Source organism: Amblyomma mixtum, unplaced genomic scaffold (assembly GCF_055824585.1).
Source record: "Amblyomma mixtum isolate Tamu unplaced genomic scaffold, ASM5582458v1 scaffold_36, whole genome shotgun sequence".
Classification (NCBI taxonomy): Eukaryota; Metazoa; Arthropoda; class Arachnida; order Ixodida; family Ixodidae; genus Amblyomma; species Amblyomma mixtum.
This window is the reverse complement of record NW_028317733.1, coordinates 133811-152444: the sequence shown is the minus strand read 5'-3', so window position 1 is coordinate 152444 and position 18634 is coordinate 133811. Positions and strand designations below refer to the sequence as shown.

The window sequence follows — 18634 nt, the reverse complement described above, 5'->3', positions numbered from 1 at the left end:
TTTCTCGCTGACCTTTGTATAAGGTGACTGTACGCAATCAGTACTTTCGAGCCTAAACATCCTTACGTCACAAGCCGGTGTTCCATGCAGTGGACACTTGCAATCTCGAGCAATGGCGGGAAAAAACCTTCAATGCCAGGTTCCTGGATGGCACCGCAAGAAGAAGCTCTGGCAAAACTCTTCTTTATAGAGATACTACGAACTCCACAGGCTCTAGAAATCGCGTCAGTCTGGCTTTGTATACAATCAGATAAAACACAATGGATCGGCGTCGCCAGACGCTAGTATCGCTAGCTGCCATCTGCGATGTTTCACAGTGGCAAATGAGAACAATGGCAGGAACGGAGAGAGTCAAGTCGCATATTGGCGGACACCACCGCAAAGCCCAATCGTCCGCAGATAATTCTACCGCGAACAAAAAACTTGTGTGTACACAAAACTGCTTGAGAATTTATTTATTATGAAAATAAATACTGCCCTTTTGTGTTTCCGTGATTGCATGTGCCTAAATGGATAATAGTGGAGCGGAAGGTTCGAGGTCAGTTCAGGGCGGCATGTGCTGGGGCGCGTGGAATTCTGTAATATTCATGTTCTGGCGCAAAAGACACAATGAACAAAGCGCGTGACTCCTGGGATGCACGTGTCTCGGTCGTTCTTTCATTGCGTCTTCATGAATTAATCATATGACATGCAGATATTCACGAGACGCCACGGGAGTAATGCTATCGAACAGCACGCAGATTCATCCCTGCAAGCTGGACAGGCGGCGATAGGCCGATTAGATATGACTGTATCCGTTCTCCGTTCTTTATTTACTAAAAAATGGCGACCTCTGCTTCGTCGGTGCATACTCGTTGTATCTTGTGGAAAATCCTTGAGCGGCTTCTGCTTTAGCAAACAAGGAACTAAGTAGAAATCTGGGCGCGTGACTCGCGAACTGTCTTCTTGCGGGAGGTGTTGCAAAGTGTGCAGGAGAAGTGCATTAGCACCGGGCCGACAAGCGGGACGTGGTGTGCATTGATGATTTTTAAGAAAAAGCCAAAGGCTGAGAATTTCAGCATATTTGGTGATTTCGTTCGCTTCAACTGTATTCAACGTTCGCTTCAATATTCGCCCAGAAGTTTCGTGTTTTTATTTTAATTTAAGATAAACCCAGAAAGCGCGCACAAAAACATACTGTCAAGGTTCTCTACTCATTTTTGTGTTTCATTAAGTCTTGTAAGAATCCAAAGAAAACGCATTTTGTGTTAAAAAGGAAAACTTTTTAGTTTTATACAATAATTGCGAACAGAGACACGCTGCACGTTCAATCCCACACTACGTGCGATTTTTTTTACACAAACATAGAAGTGTGAATTTTCATACCGAGCAAATTGCGTTTTGATGGCAGGAACAGGGCAAGAATATTCCTGGGCGGGATATTTTGAAGGTTTTTTTTTTTTTTTTGGCGGGGGGGGGGGGGGGGGGCGGGGGGGTGGAGAAGGGGTATTAGAGGGGGCACGTGATGTGGGGCACGAGGAACGAATGCGATACCTATTTTTTGCAAATTTGTTACCTCAATGGCTGCTTTCTTTTAAGGTGCATTGTCTTGCTAACAATTTACTTCCTGTTTAACTGTTGAGAGTCGTGATTTCGTTCAACACATCTTTTTAAAGCACAATAAATTTATATTCATCGCTGTTATGATTGTTTTTTTCCTTTTGCAAGTAGAGTCTACAAGGACAACACCTTAAATGTCAATCAAAAAACGCTGGACGTCACCATTAGGAATGACAAACGCTTTTCGGGTGCTTGGAGCGCTGTCACCACGTCGACCACATCTCGTTAATTCCTTTACTGCTCCTTCTTTTCGGGGCTGTAGTGATTATTCCGTATTTAACTAGCAGTCGCATATCGGCGAAGAAACTTCGGCGATTGTGCCCATCAGGCACTGCCTGGAAGTGTTCTGTCAGAAAGTGCAGTAGGCTGAGAACCCATCCTTGTGCAACTCTAGATGTGACAGGGATGACATCAGATGGCATATGGTTGAACATAACAATTTGGGAAGGATATGTTCAAAACTCTACTATAAGTTCAAAGCTCACCATTCCCAATAACCTACCCTATTTTTGCAATTAGGTTGCAATGGCACCAGCAATCAAAAGGTTTAGATAAGTCGAGTAAAATAACGTCAGTTTGGGAATGGTTATTAATGCAGAGTGTGGTCATGAACTACGTTTGTTAGTTGAGGGATGGTTGATAAGCCAGCTCGAAAACCATGCTGGCGAGGCGATAGTAAGTTTTAACATTCTAGAGATGTTGGTTCGGTTGGTTTATTGGGGTTTAACGTCCCAAAGCGATCCAGGCTGTGAAGGACGCCGTAGTGAAGGGCTCCGAAAATTTCGACCACCTGGGGTCCTTTCACATGCACTGACATCGCAAAGAACACGGCCCTCTAGAATTTCGCCTTCATTGAAATACAGCCGCCGCAGCCGGGATCGAACCCGCGTCTTTCGGGTCAGCAGCCGAGCGCCGTAACCACTGAACCACCGCGGCGGGGCCATTCTAGAAATGTAGCTATGTAGTATTTTGCATGCAGAGCTATTGAAGGATATGGGTCTGAAGCTAGCAAAATTTAATCTATCTCTTATCTTGTGGATCGGTAGTATTTTAGGCTTTTTGCAGTTATGCGGCAGATTATCCGTTGACAGTGACTAACGAAGAACCTGTTCCAGATAATTGCTGCACAACTCAGCATATTTTTTTTTCCCGGAATACGTTTGGAATTCCATCAGGGCATTCGTTTCTTTAGGATTAATGTTGAGGAGGAGAATAAAGATTACAGAGTCCGTTATCACTAATTGATCAAGCACCACTGACATCGCACAGCACACGGGCCTCTTTATTTTCATGTTAAAGAACCCCAGGTGGTCGAAATTTCCGGAGCCCTTCACTACGGCGTCCCTCATATCCTGAGTTGCTTTGGGACGTTAAACCCCAATAAACCAAACCAAACCAAACTGAAATACGAGACGGTGGGAGACAGGAAAGCATACCATTGTCTTTCGTGAAGACTGACTGAAAAGAAACGTAACTATTGCCCATTGTAGTTTCCTTTTTGGTTAGTTGGGTGGTTGTCGGCCGTATATACTCCGTCATGTTTCCAGAATCTTTGTGGGCTATTTTGAGGAAGTTAGGAAAGGCCGCACTGTTGGATTACTGCTTCAAATGTTTCAGGTTTTCCTTGAATCCTATAACAGCAGATTTTAACTTGGAGGTTGTAGATGGATTCGGCTTTTTTTTTTTCGTTAGTCTAACAAAGCTTCTTTACATGCCGCTTAGTATACATAACGTCAAGTGAGATCCACGGGTTCGTAAGATACATTTCTCTGTCTCATCGAATTATAGTTAGTTATACAGTGCAGGACAATGGTCTTAAAATGAAGCCAAATTGTATTTACGTCAGTGGATTCTTCAGAAGCTTTTTCTAAGAATGAAATTGATGCCAAAAATCAGTAAGTACGCTGGCACCTTCTGTTCTTATTAACGTTAATAAAATGTTTTACCAGAGGCATGCTAGTAATGTCGTCATTGATCGCAACAAAATTCGTTTTCGATCACTCAGCTGGTAATGCGAGTTCTGCTGTTCTTTTGCTCTCGGAAACACGCCGCGTGTGAAACGCATGCGGCCGAGCCGCCAAACTTTCATCATCGCAGTCGCATGAAGGGGGCGCCAGAAATGCCTGCGACAGCGGCGCGCTTTCGCGAGCGAAAATCGCTCCGTACGGACAACGCTGTAGTATTACTTACGCACGCGTGACAGAGCCGTTACAATTTAGAAACAAGAAAAAGCGAAACGCAGATTGTTGAGACTGAATAGCAGTATGCAAAGTCGTTTTCTGTCTTTCGGTTTCACTTGCCCTCTTGGGGCTGTCGGGGACGGTATGTCAAACACCTCGATAAGCGAAACAAAGAATCGGGGGGCTTCACGCATTTTTACGCCCAGACAGCAGTCGCCCTGGCGCATGCTGCGTGCGCGTTCAGCGACCTTCGGCAAGTTCCCTGGATAGCTCAGCCATGAAAAGATGAGCAAGTAGAAGGTACGATGGGATACCGAATTGCTTAGGACGCACAGCCGCTGCAGGTCACTGCAGGCCTGTGGCATGTCGAGAGTTGCGCTACTCGTGCCGCCACAGTCGTAACGATGACAGCGCTGCCCTGGCGGGAGTGAAACCGGGGAAGCTCTTGCATAACGTAATCAAAACTACATTTTTGTAGCGAAAGCTACATTGGCCACGAACTTGCGATTTCGCTGTGGCGGTGCTCCGAGGAGGCACAGAGAACGACCTTGAGCCGTTGCCTAGCAACTGCCGCAGCTGGCGGACGCCGCGCGCTCGCCGTGTCATCTGGCATGACGTCACACCGCGCGCCTCGCCGCGTAGCCGCCGCCGCCGTTTGGTATGACGTAACACCGCTTGCCTCGTCTTTGCGCTCGCCTCCGCTCGCTTCGCCAACTGAGTCGCATGCCTGGTAACATGTCGGAGGATTGAAAAGGAGGGCTCGCGTGCGCTGCAACTACAGTTGAGGCGACAGTATGAACGACGACTTAGCCTTCGCTACGTATATCCTGGCATAGCCGAGCTAAGCCACTGCCAATTTTATTAACGCATTGAAGCGGAGCACATAATAAAAATATAATCTCAAGATAAGCCGAAACGAGTCGCAAGTGACCGGGAGGAAAATACTTCAGAAAAGTTCTGTGCACGTTCCTCCCCTCACTCTTCTGAATCGCCGGCGGACCGCGATAGAAGCGAAAGTGATCCCTGGTTCAAATGCATCGTTGCCTTACTGGCGTGGTCCGAAAACGGATCGTCACACTTCGCGCGCCGAGGGGGGGAAGCGTCTGCTCTGCCTTCATCGGGCTTGGTGCGAAAAGCAGCACACGTGATGAGTAGACAGCTTGACGCGCTTGCCGACGTACAGCCGGCCAAATCTTTAGCTGGCGTGCGTGATGGCCGCGTTTTCCGTGCTCCTGCAGCTTATGACGGTGAAAACTTGCTACGATATCAAATTTAAGCACAGACTCGCTAAACTCCTGCTTAATGTTGAGCTTTCCTCAAGTTTGCTTCGTCACAAAGCGCAGGAGCGCAGAAAAAGCGGCCATCACGCACGCCAGCTAAAGATTTGGCCGGCTGTACGCCGCCACCTGATAAGCCGTTGGCCACAACTAATTCTTTCTTTTTTTAATTTTAGAACGGGCAGGATCGGTCGCAGTCCAGTTGCATTGCCGGACGGTCGCACTCGTAGCTAGGGGCCAACCCAGTTGCCGCCCTCCATGACTGTGGCGATCGGACGACGCCGGGGGAGACCATGACGTCACCCTGACACCGCCACTATGGCGCGCATCTACGGCTATCGTACCTCGCAGGTGCATCGACCCAGTCCCGGCGACGAGAAAACCGGTGAGGTTACATTCGCACTGCCATACTAGCGCCCACTGTGGGTTTAAGGTGCAACGACTAAGGTGCGCAGTTCAGTGCTATATTCGCATTATTATCCGGTGTAACCATAGGTGTAACGAAGATAAAACGGAAAAGGTATAGAGGGGTCACGAAGTGATCTGAACAGGCGGTTTCGAGGTCTCTCCCCGATAACATCGACGCAGGGACAAATTGCCTCGAGTGTCGTGCCCCGTTAAAAGGAGACAGCAGTCCTCAGTGACGACACGCATTGCGACAATCGACACACAAGGGATTAGCAGCGTGAAATAAAATTGCTAAGAACTTGATTTGGCTTCAAAGCAGGTAAAGTCTTTGTCAAAAGTATACAGCCCAAGGGATCAGCTTCTGAGCCCTGCAGCGCGGCTCTGCTTGATACTCAGGGACCATAATCTCACGAAGGCGAGAAGTCCTAAACCCTACCAAGCTTAGAACTGTCAAATGTGCTTAACAGCCCCACCACAAAGCTTGGAAGCAAACCCCTTGGGCTGTAAATTTTTGACAAAGACTGTAGATGGTTCTTCCTTCAAGCGAAAAAGAAGTACAATATGTCTTATGTACAGAATATTACTGTGAATTGGAACACTGTATAAATGTGGTCGAATCCGCGTTGGAAGGTAGTTGATGCGTGCCACAGAGCCAAATGCCGGGGGAAAAACTACAGAGAATGTTTACTATATTCAAATCAGTGCAAAAGCATGGATTTGTGCTACGTAGAAGACAACGATGAAGGGGCAGTGCCGCGGGACGGAGCGCTCGCGCTAGGCCAGCTGCGAACAGACAAGGGAACAGACAGCGAACGACTATGGTTTGGGTCGGTATCCATCGGATTATTGCGCATGCACTAAATTTAAAGGTGAACATACATAAAGAACGTTGCATGTTTCAGCAGTGCACCCCGACATGGCTTGAAGAAACAATGCACTGGGGGTTCAAAACGACAAAGAAATAAGGAATCAAGACACGCGTAGAAAGCAAACGCTGCGGACATTATTCGAACTCAACATTAACGTAGACGGTATCGTTGACAATAAACCCATGGAATTCGATGTCCTTCCAGGGAACCATCTCTGTAGAAATACCGCCGTTCCAAGATCCAGGGGCAGGCTTTTTCAACGTTTCGGGATCTTCCATCTCCACCGGCAGCCTTAAGTCTTTTCTTTGATCCCTGGGATGCGACAGGATTGCCGTTACGGTCTTAGCGAAGGGCCACTCTAAGAAATCAGCCAAGTCACCGTAGCCAAGAAACAAGATGAAAGCTAAGAGCACGTCATTGTTGCAATGCTTCTGGAACTTGCAGACCAGCTTGAATGTGTACCCAGCCAACACGTTTTCCGTTGAAAGCAGGTGATCCCTTTTGACTCCGGTCATAGCGTTGTATCCGGCATAAATTTTAGAGAACTTGCACGTTGACATGAAGACGCCAGGCTTGGAAGCAGCGCGGTATGGCCCGGCAGTTACAGCGGTGTTCTTCACTGCTGGAAGCAAGTAGCCTTGTTCTCCGCTAGCCTTCTCTTTTTCGATCAACTCACGCTCAAGACAGGTCATGCGCTCTACTAATGAGTTGGCGCCATTGACAACGGCATCCAGGTCAACTTTCTCACTGGAAGCCCGCTGCTGAATGATTTCGAGATCGCTCTTCATGCCGCTGAGCTTTTCAACGGCCTTTGCGATTGCCGTAGCGCTCATAGTCTGCTGTGGAGCAGTCTTGGCGTAGCACTGCCTGCAGTGCTGAACGGCTAAGCAGCGAAGCATGGACTGCCGACATTTACAGCACCTAAATTTGTCATTACAGCATACAACGAGATGCTCCTTCAGGTCGCCTAGCCGACCGGCGAAGCTGCACTCACGGCCACCGACGACGCAGAGGACGCGACACTGCTCCAAGTCGGACTGCCTGAAGTTAATCGAGACAACTTGGGCCTCTGCAAACTCTATGCCGTCGATGGGGCACTTCTGGTCTTCACTGGCGATCTGACGCTTGCACGCCTGGCACAACACGTGACCGCAGGGTAGGATCAGAGAGCGGCTGGGCACCATACCACAGGCGCCACAGAGTCGCGTGCTGGGTAGCGGCTCGACGAAAGTAACACGACGGCGCTCGAGGAAGTCGTCAAATCCAGTCAGAGTGTACTGCGTGCCAGCCATCATGACGTTGTTGAAGATGGTGGGCGGCCAAAACGTTTCAGTGAATAAAGCGCTGAAAGTATATACACAACCGTAGAGGCAGTGACTAAATCCGAGGACGGGAGACCCGACCGACTTTGGGAGACCACTTTCCGGCCCAGCAGGGAGCAAACGGAGCAGCGGCGAAAGGCAACCAGTGAAGTTAATGTACTACTGGGTCAATCGGGGCAGGGGCGCGACCGCCAATAACACTGAAAGAAACTGGTGGAGAGAGCGAGCAGCTGAGAAGAAAGGGGGAGGTGCTGTTTGCCAGATCACTGTTCTCTTTCTGTTGGCAAGTGAATGGGCTGAAGCCCCACAGAGTAGCTGCGAACTAGCGCTTGGTCGTCAGCACTGGCCAACTTAGCGAACTCGCTTCGCGTGACGTACAACTTTGAGTGTAGCGCACGGGCACGCAGAGCAGTCGAGAGGATGACGGTCTAGGTTAAATGGACTCAGATGCGAACGTACTGCTGACGTGTAGCGCTCCTGTAATCTAATCGGGGGTAGAATTTGTGAAAGAAACGAGAGCGCAAAACGGCAACACGGACGAGTTAGGGGACAGGACGAGCGCTGCACTTTCAAGAGGATTTATTCAAGGAAAAACGTTTGCCCTTATCCATGCTGTTAATCGCAGTTGACAAACATTCACTTCTCAACGGTTGCATCAAGAAACAGCATTTCACTGTGGCGAAGAACAACTGAGGTGTCACAAATGCAATTATAACCTCGCTTCTTGATATAGAAGGCCTCCACAAGCTCACGTTCTGTCCTATCTCGGCTTTTCAATAGCACTTTGCAATCAGATAGTCGAGGCTTGCAGGCTACACGCTTCTCTTTCGAGCAGGCTTGGCAGTGGTCAGGAAGATGGCCTTTCTTATTTAACGAATTCTTGTGCTCAAGCAGGCGCTCATTAAGACACCATCCGGTTTGTCCAACGTACACCTCTCCGCATGTAAGCGGGAACTCGTAGACTACTCCTTTCTTGCAGCCAACATGTGGCATTCGGTGTCTGGTGGCGCACTCTTGCACTTTGTTCCCCCCAATGCGTGAACACATCCCGGCGAGTTTTCGCGGCGCTGAAAATATCACATCGACGCCGCACTTACTGGCCACCTTCTTGATGTTATGGGAAGTGCGGTGTACGTATGGTACAACTTCCGGCCTTGTCAGCTGTTTTTCTTGAGGTCGGTTGTTTTCCTTGCTGCCCCCAAGCTTTTACAGCAAGTACTGCGTCACGGAGAGAACCAGGGAAGCAGGGAAGCCTGCTGTCTGCAGCCTGTACACCTGAGAAGCAAAGCTGGCGTGCATGGCATGGGGGCAAGACTTCCTTAGTGCGGATGCTAAGCACTGGGAAGCGATAGCCCTCTTAGCGGTCTTAGAATGTCTCGAATGAAAAGGCAACAAATCTTTCTTTGCGCGTGGACAGTATCGCCAGCAAACGTTTGAAGAGTGACCGGTTAGGGTGAGATCTAGAAACTTTAGTTGGTTATTACTGCTAGGCAGTTCGCGGGTGAAGGTGAGGCCCATGCTGTTCCGACCAAACGTACCTAAAACATCAGCTACTGCTTCTTCAAAACTAAAATAGCTATATGCCAAAAAGACCAGGTAATCGTCTACATACCTAAAAACGTGGACCATACAGTCTGTGTCAAGTGCTTCACTTAAGGAGCGGTCAATTTCAGATAAAAACATATTACAAAGTACGGGGGCGACACACGAGCCAATGCAAATGCATTTTTTTGTCGATACGTTTGGTCATTAACATCAATAAAAGTGGCCCTGAATAAAACTCAAATAATCACATGAAGTTGTCCACATTGAAACCGGTAGCGTTTTGAAAAGCCGTGGCTCCATTTCTGTCTATGCAATTACGCACTGCAGAAAAGAGATGTCGATGTGGAACAGAGTAGAAAAGATCTTCTACATCAATTGAAAAACCAGACCTTCAGTTCCTGTTAATCTGAAGGAAGGCGATCACGACATCAGCGTTCTTAGTCGCGAAGGTCTTTACTTCCACAGTCTTCAGGTACTTGAGCAAAAATTGACTGATTTGTCGTCGCCAAGTCTCCTTTTCGCTTACTATTGTCCGGAAAGGTATTTCCCTAACCTACCACTTTCTTGCATTCACCTGCGATCATCTGAAGTGTCCTGTCAGCAAAACGCCGACCTGGGCTTGAGCCAACATGGAAATGTCAGTTGTGTAGGCGCACCAAGTTGAATAAGGAATACAAGGTGAAGTTCGGAGGCGCGACGTCAGCGCCGCAGTGGCGAACCGTGGAATGTATTGGCGCCGCCGGAGCAGCCACCCTGCATGCTCCAGGCCGGACTGGAGAAGCGGAGGCTCGCGCCGCCACCGCTCGTGTAAGGCGATGGCTAGCTTTGTGTGCACGTGTGACGAGCGAGGTAAGCTACGCACAATGTTCGCTGTAACAGAAGCGGTCCCACCGAAGCAAAAAAGGTATTGTTGCGTCGTGATGCTGTGATGCTTGTGTCGCACGTGTGGTTCGACACCGCTCACGCGGAGCACCACATAGTGCCACAGGTATAACCACTATAAAGCTAATATTGTCACAGAAATAACTATAAGCATGGATTAAGAACTGAAATACATTATAGGAGCAGTACGCCTGGTTTCACGAGTTTAAAGTACACCTGCATCATCTGCATCAAGTTCATCAAAGAGCGGCTTATGTCCCAGCGCGCGGAACATGTCCTATACATTGCCAGGCTTTCCAGACGACTAGCATGTTTGGCCGTGCAGAAACGCATTTTTAAGGAGTAATCCTTACTGCTCCATTCAGCGAAAACCCGTCTGTGTGTGCGTGTGTGTGCGTCAGTGCGTGTTAACACTCTATGGTACCATTAAAAGATGGTGTCCACATGCAACCTGGCAGGTGGCGGTTAAACTAATTATTGGCCGCGCGAGGTTTAACCCGCCACGGTGGCTCAGCGGTTAGGGCGCTCGGCTATTGAGCCCGAGTTCATCTTGAAGAACCCGAGGACACCCCTAGCGCAGGACATCATGGTGTATATAGAGAACCACCCAATACAGAAACCCACGGAGATCAAGATCCAAGGCAGTATATCCCACAGGGGCGTCAGGTCACCACCCCTATGAAGAAGCTTACCGAGCTCCTGCGTAAGAGAGTTGAGGACATTGAGGCAAACCAGGACGGGCAGCAAAGTCGAAAACTGCGTCAGGAATTGAACGACCTCAGCGTGTACAGTAGGCGGCAAAACATGGAAATACATGGAATGCCTGTGACAGATGGTGAAGATTTACTGAGCAAAGTAAACAGCCTTGCTGTGAAGCTTGACTTGCCCACACTTGTAGCAAATGACATTGAAGGGCTACACCGCCTTCCATCTCAACCTGACAAGGTGCCTGTGGTTTTGATCCGTTTTGCCAACCGATCCACAAAAACAGACTGGATTTCAAAGCGCAAGGAATGCGAAGATGACATTCGATTCTTTGATAACCTGACGGCTTCTGGCAGGAATCTACTGTGGCTCGCTAAAATGAAGGCTAAGGAAATGAGGCACGCTTTCGTCTGGTCAAAGGAAGGAAAGATCTACGCTCGAAAGCAACCTGGTGCACGAGCCATCAGGATCGCTTGTAAGGAGGACATTGATAAGATGGTTTAATCACTGTTGCTGCGAGACTGCACAGTACACCTGCTCAACAATGGCTTATTTTACTGCCGAGTCATTCGCCGACTTTCTAAAGGACGGTGCTTACAATCCTCGCAACACACTATCTCTTTACCACTTGAACTGTCAAAGCCTAAAAAATAAATCAGAGGAAGTAGAAGCTGAATTAACTAAACTGAACTTTAATTTTGACCTTATTGCCTTCACTGAAACATGGTTTACCTCAAATGCACATGTCAGCGAGTTTCCTGGTTACAAACCCATTTCAGTATTTCGAGATGGAAAGCGTGGTGGTGGTGTATCTTTATATGTGCAAAATTATTTGTGCTTTGAGGTCTTGTCGGATTATTCACTTGTTTGTACTGATTTTGAAACTGTCTGCATTGCTTTTCATAGAGTTGCTATTATGGTTGTGTATCGCCCCCCTCAAGGAAACTATGAAAATTTTTTTCGCTTCATTGATTGTTTTCTAAAGTTGGCAAACCAAAACAACTGGCGTATCATTGTGCTAGGTGACTTCAATATTAACTTTTTGGAGGATAACGCTCTGAAGATTAATTTAAATGAAACAATGCTGTCTAATGGTTGTGACAATACTATTGAATTGCCTACTCGCATATCCTTGCACTCTGAAACATTAATTGATTTGTGCTTCACTAATTTCCCACCTCAGAGTTGCATATCCGGTGTTTTTTCTTCTGGGATTAGTGATCACTTGCCTTTCTTTTCACTTTTTCCTGATACGACCAAATTGAATAAACCCGTTCACGCTCGTAGAGTTAATGATGAAAAGAGCATCTCCAGATTTTGTCACTTGTTGTCTACAATTAATTGGGTAGATGTATATGGGGAAAATGACTGGTCCCGTGCTTGTGATATATTTATTCAGAAGCTGCTTGAATGCTATTACGCTGCATTCCCAACTCAAACTATAAAAAAACATAGAAAGGCTAGAAAAGAATGGATGACAGGAGCACTTTTGAAACAAATTAAAGAAAAGAACAAAATGTTCTCTCGTTTTTTGGAAACGCGATGCCCGGATGATTTAGTTAAGTTTAAGAAGTTTCGAAATAAATTAAACTCAGATCAAAAGAAAGCTAAATCTTTTTTCTATATTAATAAGTTTTCGTCAATCTTACACAATCCTAAATTACTTTGGCAAGGTATTAACGTTATTATAGGGAACAGGAAGAATTGTCTTCCCTCTGAGCTGAAAGTCAATGGGGTGAATTATGCTGGAGTTTCACTTGCCAATATGCTGAATGAACACTTTTTAGCTGCCGGAGCATACCGACCCTCTGCTAGCTGTCATTCAACTCGGACTGTAGACTCATACTTACCCTCTTGCAGTACTGAATCTATATTTTTGCCCCTACTTCAGTGGATGAAGTTATTTCTATCATTAATTCTTTTAGGAACACCTGCTCACCTGGAGATGACGAAGTTGCTGCTTTTCCTATCAAATGTGCTGTAAATATTATTGCTGGCCCTCTTACGCATATTTGTAACAGAATGCTACTTTCTGGTGTATTCCCTAGCAAATTAAAAGTCGCCCGCGTTACCGTTTTATTCAAAGGAGGCAACAAAAATGACCCAAATAATTACCGTCCTATTTCGGTATTGCCTCTGTTTTCGAAATTAGCTGAGCGTGTACTCTATAGGCGACTAAACGATTTCTTACAAGCTAAACATCTTATCTGCCCCCAACAGTATGGGTTTCAGGCCGGTAAATCAACAGAATCTGCTCTGTTAGATATTAAGAACTCTATAATTAACAATTTTGAAACTAAGCTTTTTTCTGTTGGAATTTTTCTTGATCTGCGCAAAGCCTTCGATTCTGTGCAACATAGAATACTGCTCCATAAATTAAACACTTACGGGATCCGTGGAGTGGCAAATTCACTTTTGGAAAGTTATCTAACTGCACGGATATAGTACACTTTGATTCATGATGTAAAATCCACTTTTGGTATGATAAAATTCGGTGGCCCTCAGGGTTCAATTTTGGAACCACTTTTATTTATTCTCTATATTAATGACATTGTAAACATTCCATTAACTCCTAATATCATGATGTATGCCGACCATACTAATGTCTTTTTTTCCGGCTCCAGTCTCCAAGTAATTGAACACCAATGTAATGCCTGGCTTGAGGAGTTAGCGGTTTGGCTCTATGTTAATCAACTTCAATTAAACGTAAACAAAATAAAGTTTATGCTCTTCCATCCAAAAAACATACCATTAGATCATCACATCAAACTATTTTTTAATGGCTTTAACATCGAGCAAGTTCATAGTTGCCGGTTCCTTGGTGTGTTTTTTCGTAGCGATTTGGGTTGGAGTGATCATATAAACTACATTAGACTAAAAATGGCCAGATCTATTTATGTTATTTATCGTGTTAGACATCTCCTCCCACTACAAGTTAAAAAACAGCTATATTTTGCCCTTGTTCATTCTCACCTGGTGTATTGCAACCTAGTGTGGGGTACATGCAACAAAACTGATTCATACAAATTGCTTTCTCTCCAGAAAAGACCTCTACGTTTATTAAGTTCAAGTTCATCTGTTGAAGCAAATCTTTTGAAAACATTTTATGTTTTCATGTCTTTCATTATGTCTTTCATGTATGTCTTTCATTCATACAATTTTAGTTTGGCTCTTCACATTTTTTATAAAGTCAAGCACGACTTTAGCTCTTTGTCTAATACTTATAATTAAAGAAACGTTGCGTATGGTCAACGTTCCGTTTTTCTATCTACTGCAAGACCCAGAACAAATTATGGTAAACAAACAACCGATTATCAAATTATAACATTGTGTAATGCCTACCAGTCTCTTATTCAAATTGCGTTAGGAAGTTATAGTGTGCCTGTATTCAAGAAAAAACTGACGATTCTTTCCCCGCCGGTTAAATTTCAGCTAATTTTGTATACTTAGTTTTCTTTTTGAGTGTGTGATTGTGTGCTGCTTTTTTTGAATGTGCATATTATGAAATGTTTTGTTTATTGTTAATTGATATTTATTATTGTCTATCATTAACTATTTTCTATTGTGATCATGTTTGCTCATTGTTTTTTATCTTTTGTCCTTTCGGCCCCCGTTTCCATGATGCGTGATCGGGGTGTAGGCCTTGTCAGGAGGCATGCTTGGTCTACCTCCTTTAGCCTCACCTGGAGGGCATATTGTATATAATATGGCCAAATAAACATACTACAACTACTACTACTACTACATCCAACGCGCTAATCTTCCGGATGATACATCGTATGCGAAATAAACACCATGGCATGAAAGAAAGGGACACCATCCGCTTAGTGCAAGCTTTCGTGATCTCTCGGATAATGTACGGGACGGCATTCCTTAACCTCTCCAGATCGGGAATCAAAAAGTTGGAGACACTGATCAGGAAAGCCTACAAGACAGCACTGGGGCTATCGAACTCCACGCCAAAGTCAAAGCTCATGGCTCTAGGAGTACATAATACCCTGAAAGAGATGTGGGAAGCACAATGGCTCGCACAACTCAATAGGCTCGCACTCACAAAACCCGGCAGAGAACTGCTCGAGAAGATCCATGTCAATCAGCCCTATACAATAGACCAAAGGGAAGAGGTACCACGCAATGTGAGAAGACGCATCAAAGTGCACCCCATTCCTCGGAATATGCATCCCGCATATAACATCGAGAGGACGAAAGCAAGAGGGGAAGCCCTGCAGAAGAAATGGGACAAGCAAACTAACACCCTTTACGTGGACGCAGCAGGACCTAAGAATGGAGTCATGACAGTTGGGGTCTCAACGCCTTCAGGATCGACGGTGAACTGCGCCTCGGTGAAAGCATCTAACCCCACTCACGCAGAGGAGGCAGCTATTGCATTAGCTGTAGCATCTAACCCCAACGCCGTTGTGCTCACTGATTCCCAGAACGCTTGTTGCAACTTCAATAACGGATTAATTCACAGGTCAGGGTTGTCATTACTGACTAAGCATCCACCCAATCAAGCCTCAGTCATCTGGTTTCCCGGTCACCTGGAACTACCAGGAGGAAATGAAGCCGCTCACAGGCATGCCCGAGCTGTTCTATGCCGGTCGTCTCCCCCTGATGACCTTGAAGAGTATGCTGACAATCTCGCGCCGTACAGAACAGCCAGAAAGGAGTACCCAACACCACACAAATCCCTCAGTAAGTTAGAACACCCTTAGGAAACTACAAACAAACACATACCCAACGCCAGCTAAGTTACACCAGTGGTACCCTACACTATACTCTCCCCAGTGCCCACACTGTGGAGAGGTAGCTAACCTCTACCACATGGTGTGGGGATGCCAATTTAATCCCTTAGTTGACCCCATTCCAAACCCCTCAGAGGAACAGTGGGAGGCTATTTTGCTCAGCGATGATCCTGACCCTCAGCACTGGCTGGTGGGGAGGGCCAGCGCAGCAGCAACAGCCAGTGGACTACCGGACTAGGTGGCCCACTCACATGTTCTAAGAATATTGAGCAAATAAAGATGTTTTCAAACAATCAATCAATAAATTTACTACAGAGGCCATAGGGTCAATTCCTCTTTCAGTTACGCTCACAGCGGATGGCATACGGAGTTACGGCTTCAGCGGAAGTTTCTCCAAAAAGCCGGTACGGAAGTGACTCGCGCTTTCCTCCCCCTGACAAAACTGCCAAAACACCTCCTCCATCCAGCAAACATCCCAACACGTAGACCAGACCACCCGCCGCAGTGGCTCAGCGGTTAGGATGCTCGGCTATTGAGCCGAAGTTGCCGGGTTCAAACCCGGCCGCGGCGGACGCGTTTCGATGAAGACGAAACGCAAAGGTGGTGGTGAAAAACATTTATGGGCAATTAAATTTTTTACAGAAAGGTGATTGGGGTAGGACCCTATTGACCCTTTCCCCTCACAATACTAGGTGGGGCCCCTATTCCGGGGCCCCATTGGCAAGCAACGCCGCCCGCGTCCGTTGAACCAAGGCCTTTTGGCTCTTTAGATCTTGACAGCCGAGCAGGGCCGCCTCCCAGTCCTCTCTGGTGGGGTTGGGGTTGGGGGGATAGATGGGTTAGATTGACACGCCCAAACCATGTGGAAGGTATCAGACACCTCCCCACAGAACTTGCACGTGCCATCAAAGGATGTATTGAAATGTTTAAGCACCGCCGGGCACAGTACAGTGTTAGTGAGAATTTTGATGAGGAGGCGCTCGTCAGCGCGATCTAGACCCTTACAAGGGGCCGGGTAGCGCCGGTGCTCCTCCTTGTAGTAATCGGCGATTTGTTTGAATGTAATGGCCAGATTGTCTGATTGGGAGTACCCTTCGAAGGACAGGGAGATAGCCCGGGGAGAGAGTGCGCGGGCGGCCTGATCGGCCTGTTCGTTTCCCTGGAGTCCCTGGTGACCGGGGGCTCAAATCAGGTTGCGTGGAGTTGGATCTTCAGATCGACAGCTATATTCCAGCATGCGCCAGGCAAGCGGGGGAGCCCAGCCCAACTCGTAGTTCTGACAAGCCCCTCGCGAATCGGTGATGATGTGTTTGGACTTGGGATTCGTGAGAGCCAGAGCAATGGCAATCTCCTCCGCGTGTGTTGCGCTGTAGGCTTTGAAAGTGAGCCCGTTAACTGTATTTGTGTTGTGTACGACTGCGGCCGTGTACCACCCCCCGTGGTGTGGGCCGGCAACGTCTACGTAATACACATGTTCTTGGTTACCATAGTATCGCGCCAACGCTTCCGCGCGCGCCTGGCGACGACTGCTATGGTCTTTTTTGGACATGTTGCGGGGAAGGGGTCGGACCCGGAGGGCGCGTCTCCAGGGTTCTGGCACTCTCTCCCTTTCCTCAATGTGGCAGTCGTGTTTGATGTGTAGCCGGTCCAAGAGGCGGCGACCGGACGTGGTCTGTGCAAGACGCGTGTATTGGTTGACTAAGTGGGCTTCTCGAAGCTCCCGGAATGTGTTCACCACGCCCAAGGCCAGAAGTCTCTGGTTGGACGTGGTGACCGGGAGATCGAGAGCCCGCTTGATGACTTTCCGCAGGATGACCTCCAGTTGGTCATAATCGTGTTTGCGCAGGTGCAAGTAGCGAGTTGAGTAGAGGATTCTACTCGTTACGAAAGCATGGGCAAGCCGCAGTGCATCCTTGCTTCGTAATCCGCCCCGCTTGTTGGAGACACGGCGGACCATTCGGCCCACCTGGTCTCCCACCGTGCGAAGTTTGGCTAGGGTGGTGTCGACTCTGCGTTGGTGGTGTATGAAGAGGCCAAGGACGCGGATCTCCTTGGCCTCCCGGATCGGTCCCGAGGGGAGACTGATGAGAAGCGGTGTTGTGTCCCGAGGGGAGGAACGTAAGTGCACAAATTCTGATTTAGCTGGGGCGCACTGGAGTCCGCAGTAGGCCGCGTAGTCGTCGACTAGGGTCGCCGCTGCTTGCAGGCAGGACTCCATGTGGCCCAGGTTACCTTGCGTGGCCCAGATTGTAATGTCATTCGCATAAAGAGCGTGATGTATCCCGGGCAGAGAAGACAATTTGGAGGGAAGATGAAGCATTGCCAAATTGAAGAGGAGGGGAGACAGGACCACGCCTTGAGGTGTTCCCCTCGATCCGATGGTGTATGGCCCGTGTTCCGCATCTTGTATGCGTATGTAGGCTTGACGGTCTGTAAGAAATTGTTTTATGTAGTTTAATGTTTTGTGGCCACAGTTGATGTTACTGAGGTGGTCCAGGATTACTTCGTGTTTGACGTTGTCGAATGCGCCTTTAAGATCCAAGGCCAGGACCACCTTGTCGTTGTGGGGATATTCGACAGGATCTAAGATGTCGTGGTGAAGTTGCAGAAGTATATCCTGTGTTATCTTGTGAGGGCGGAACCCGAACATGGTGTCCGCGAAAGTGTGCTGTGTTTCGAGAAAATCGGAGAGTCTGTCGCGCACCATCGTCTCCATCAGCTTGCCGACACAAGACGTGAGGGAGATGGGGCGAAGGTTCTCCACATCAATAGGTTTTCCGGCCTTCGGAATAAAGGTCACGAGAGCGGATTTCCAATCGAGAGGGAGAGGAGTCTCTCCGTCCCAAATGCTATTGATGTATTTGAGGAGCGCGGCGTAGGCTGCGTCGGGAAGGTTGGCCAAGAGCTTGACCGTAACCTTGTCGCGCCCGGGTGAAGTGCTCCGCTTCATTTTGCTTAAGGCTGCCCGGAGGTCGTGGAGTTGGAAAGGCTTGTCCAGCTCCGTGTTCTCTTCGCCTGCATACGAGAACGCCGCCTGCCGGGGGTCCTTAGTGGTGCACAGGTATCGATCCCTGAGCGTGTGCGCTAGCTGTTTTGTCGTTC

At 47.6% G+C, this 18634-nt stretch overlaps 1 protein-coding gene and 2 long non-coding RNA genes across 3 annotated transcripts in view; 1 reads left to right on the top strand and 2 right to left on the bottom strand.

Moving 5' to 3' along the window:
* Nucleotides 1–18634, top strand: part of LOC149324414 (uncharacterized) — a 114774-nt gene that overhangs the window by 51016 nt on the left and 45124 nt on the right. The window lies entirely within an intron of this gene.
* The window catches only part of LOC149324416 (uncharacterized), a 168015-nt gene that overhangs the window by 130110 nt on the left and 19271 nt on the right, over nt 1–18634 (bottom strand). The gene's annotated exons all lie outside the window — the stretch shown is intronic.
* Nucleotides 6394–7800, bottom strand: LOC149324417 (uncharacterized). Its single transcript, XM_089565542.1, has one exon. The coding sequence runs from the start codon at nt 7626–7628 to the stop codon at nt 6468–6470; it is 1161 nt and encodes a 386-aa protein (XP_089421668.1). The 5' UTR covers nt 7629–7800; the 3' UTR covers nt 6394–6467.

Bases quoted from the DNA above. Each gene is read 5' to 3' on its own strand.
- LOC149324417 (XM_089565542.1), bottom strand. From the start codon at position 7,628: ATGATGGCTGGCACGCAGTACACTCTGACTGGATTTGACGACTTCCTC.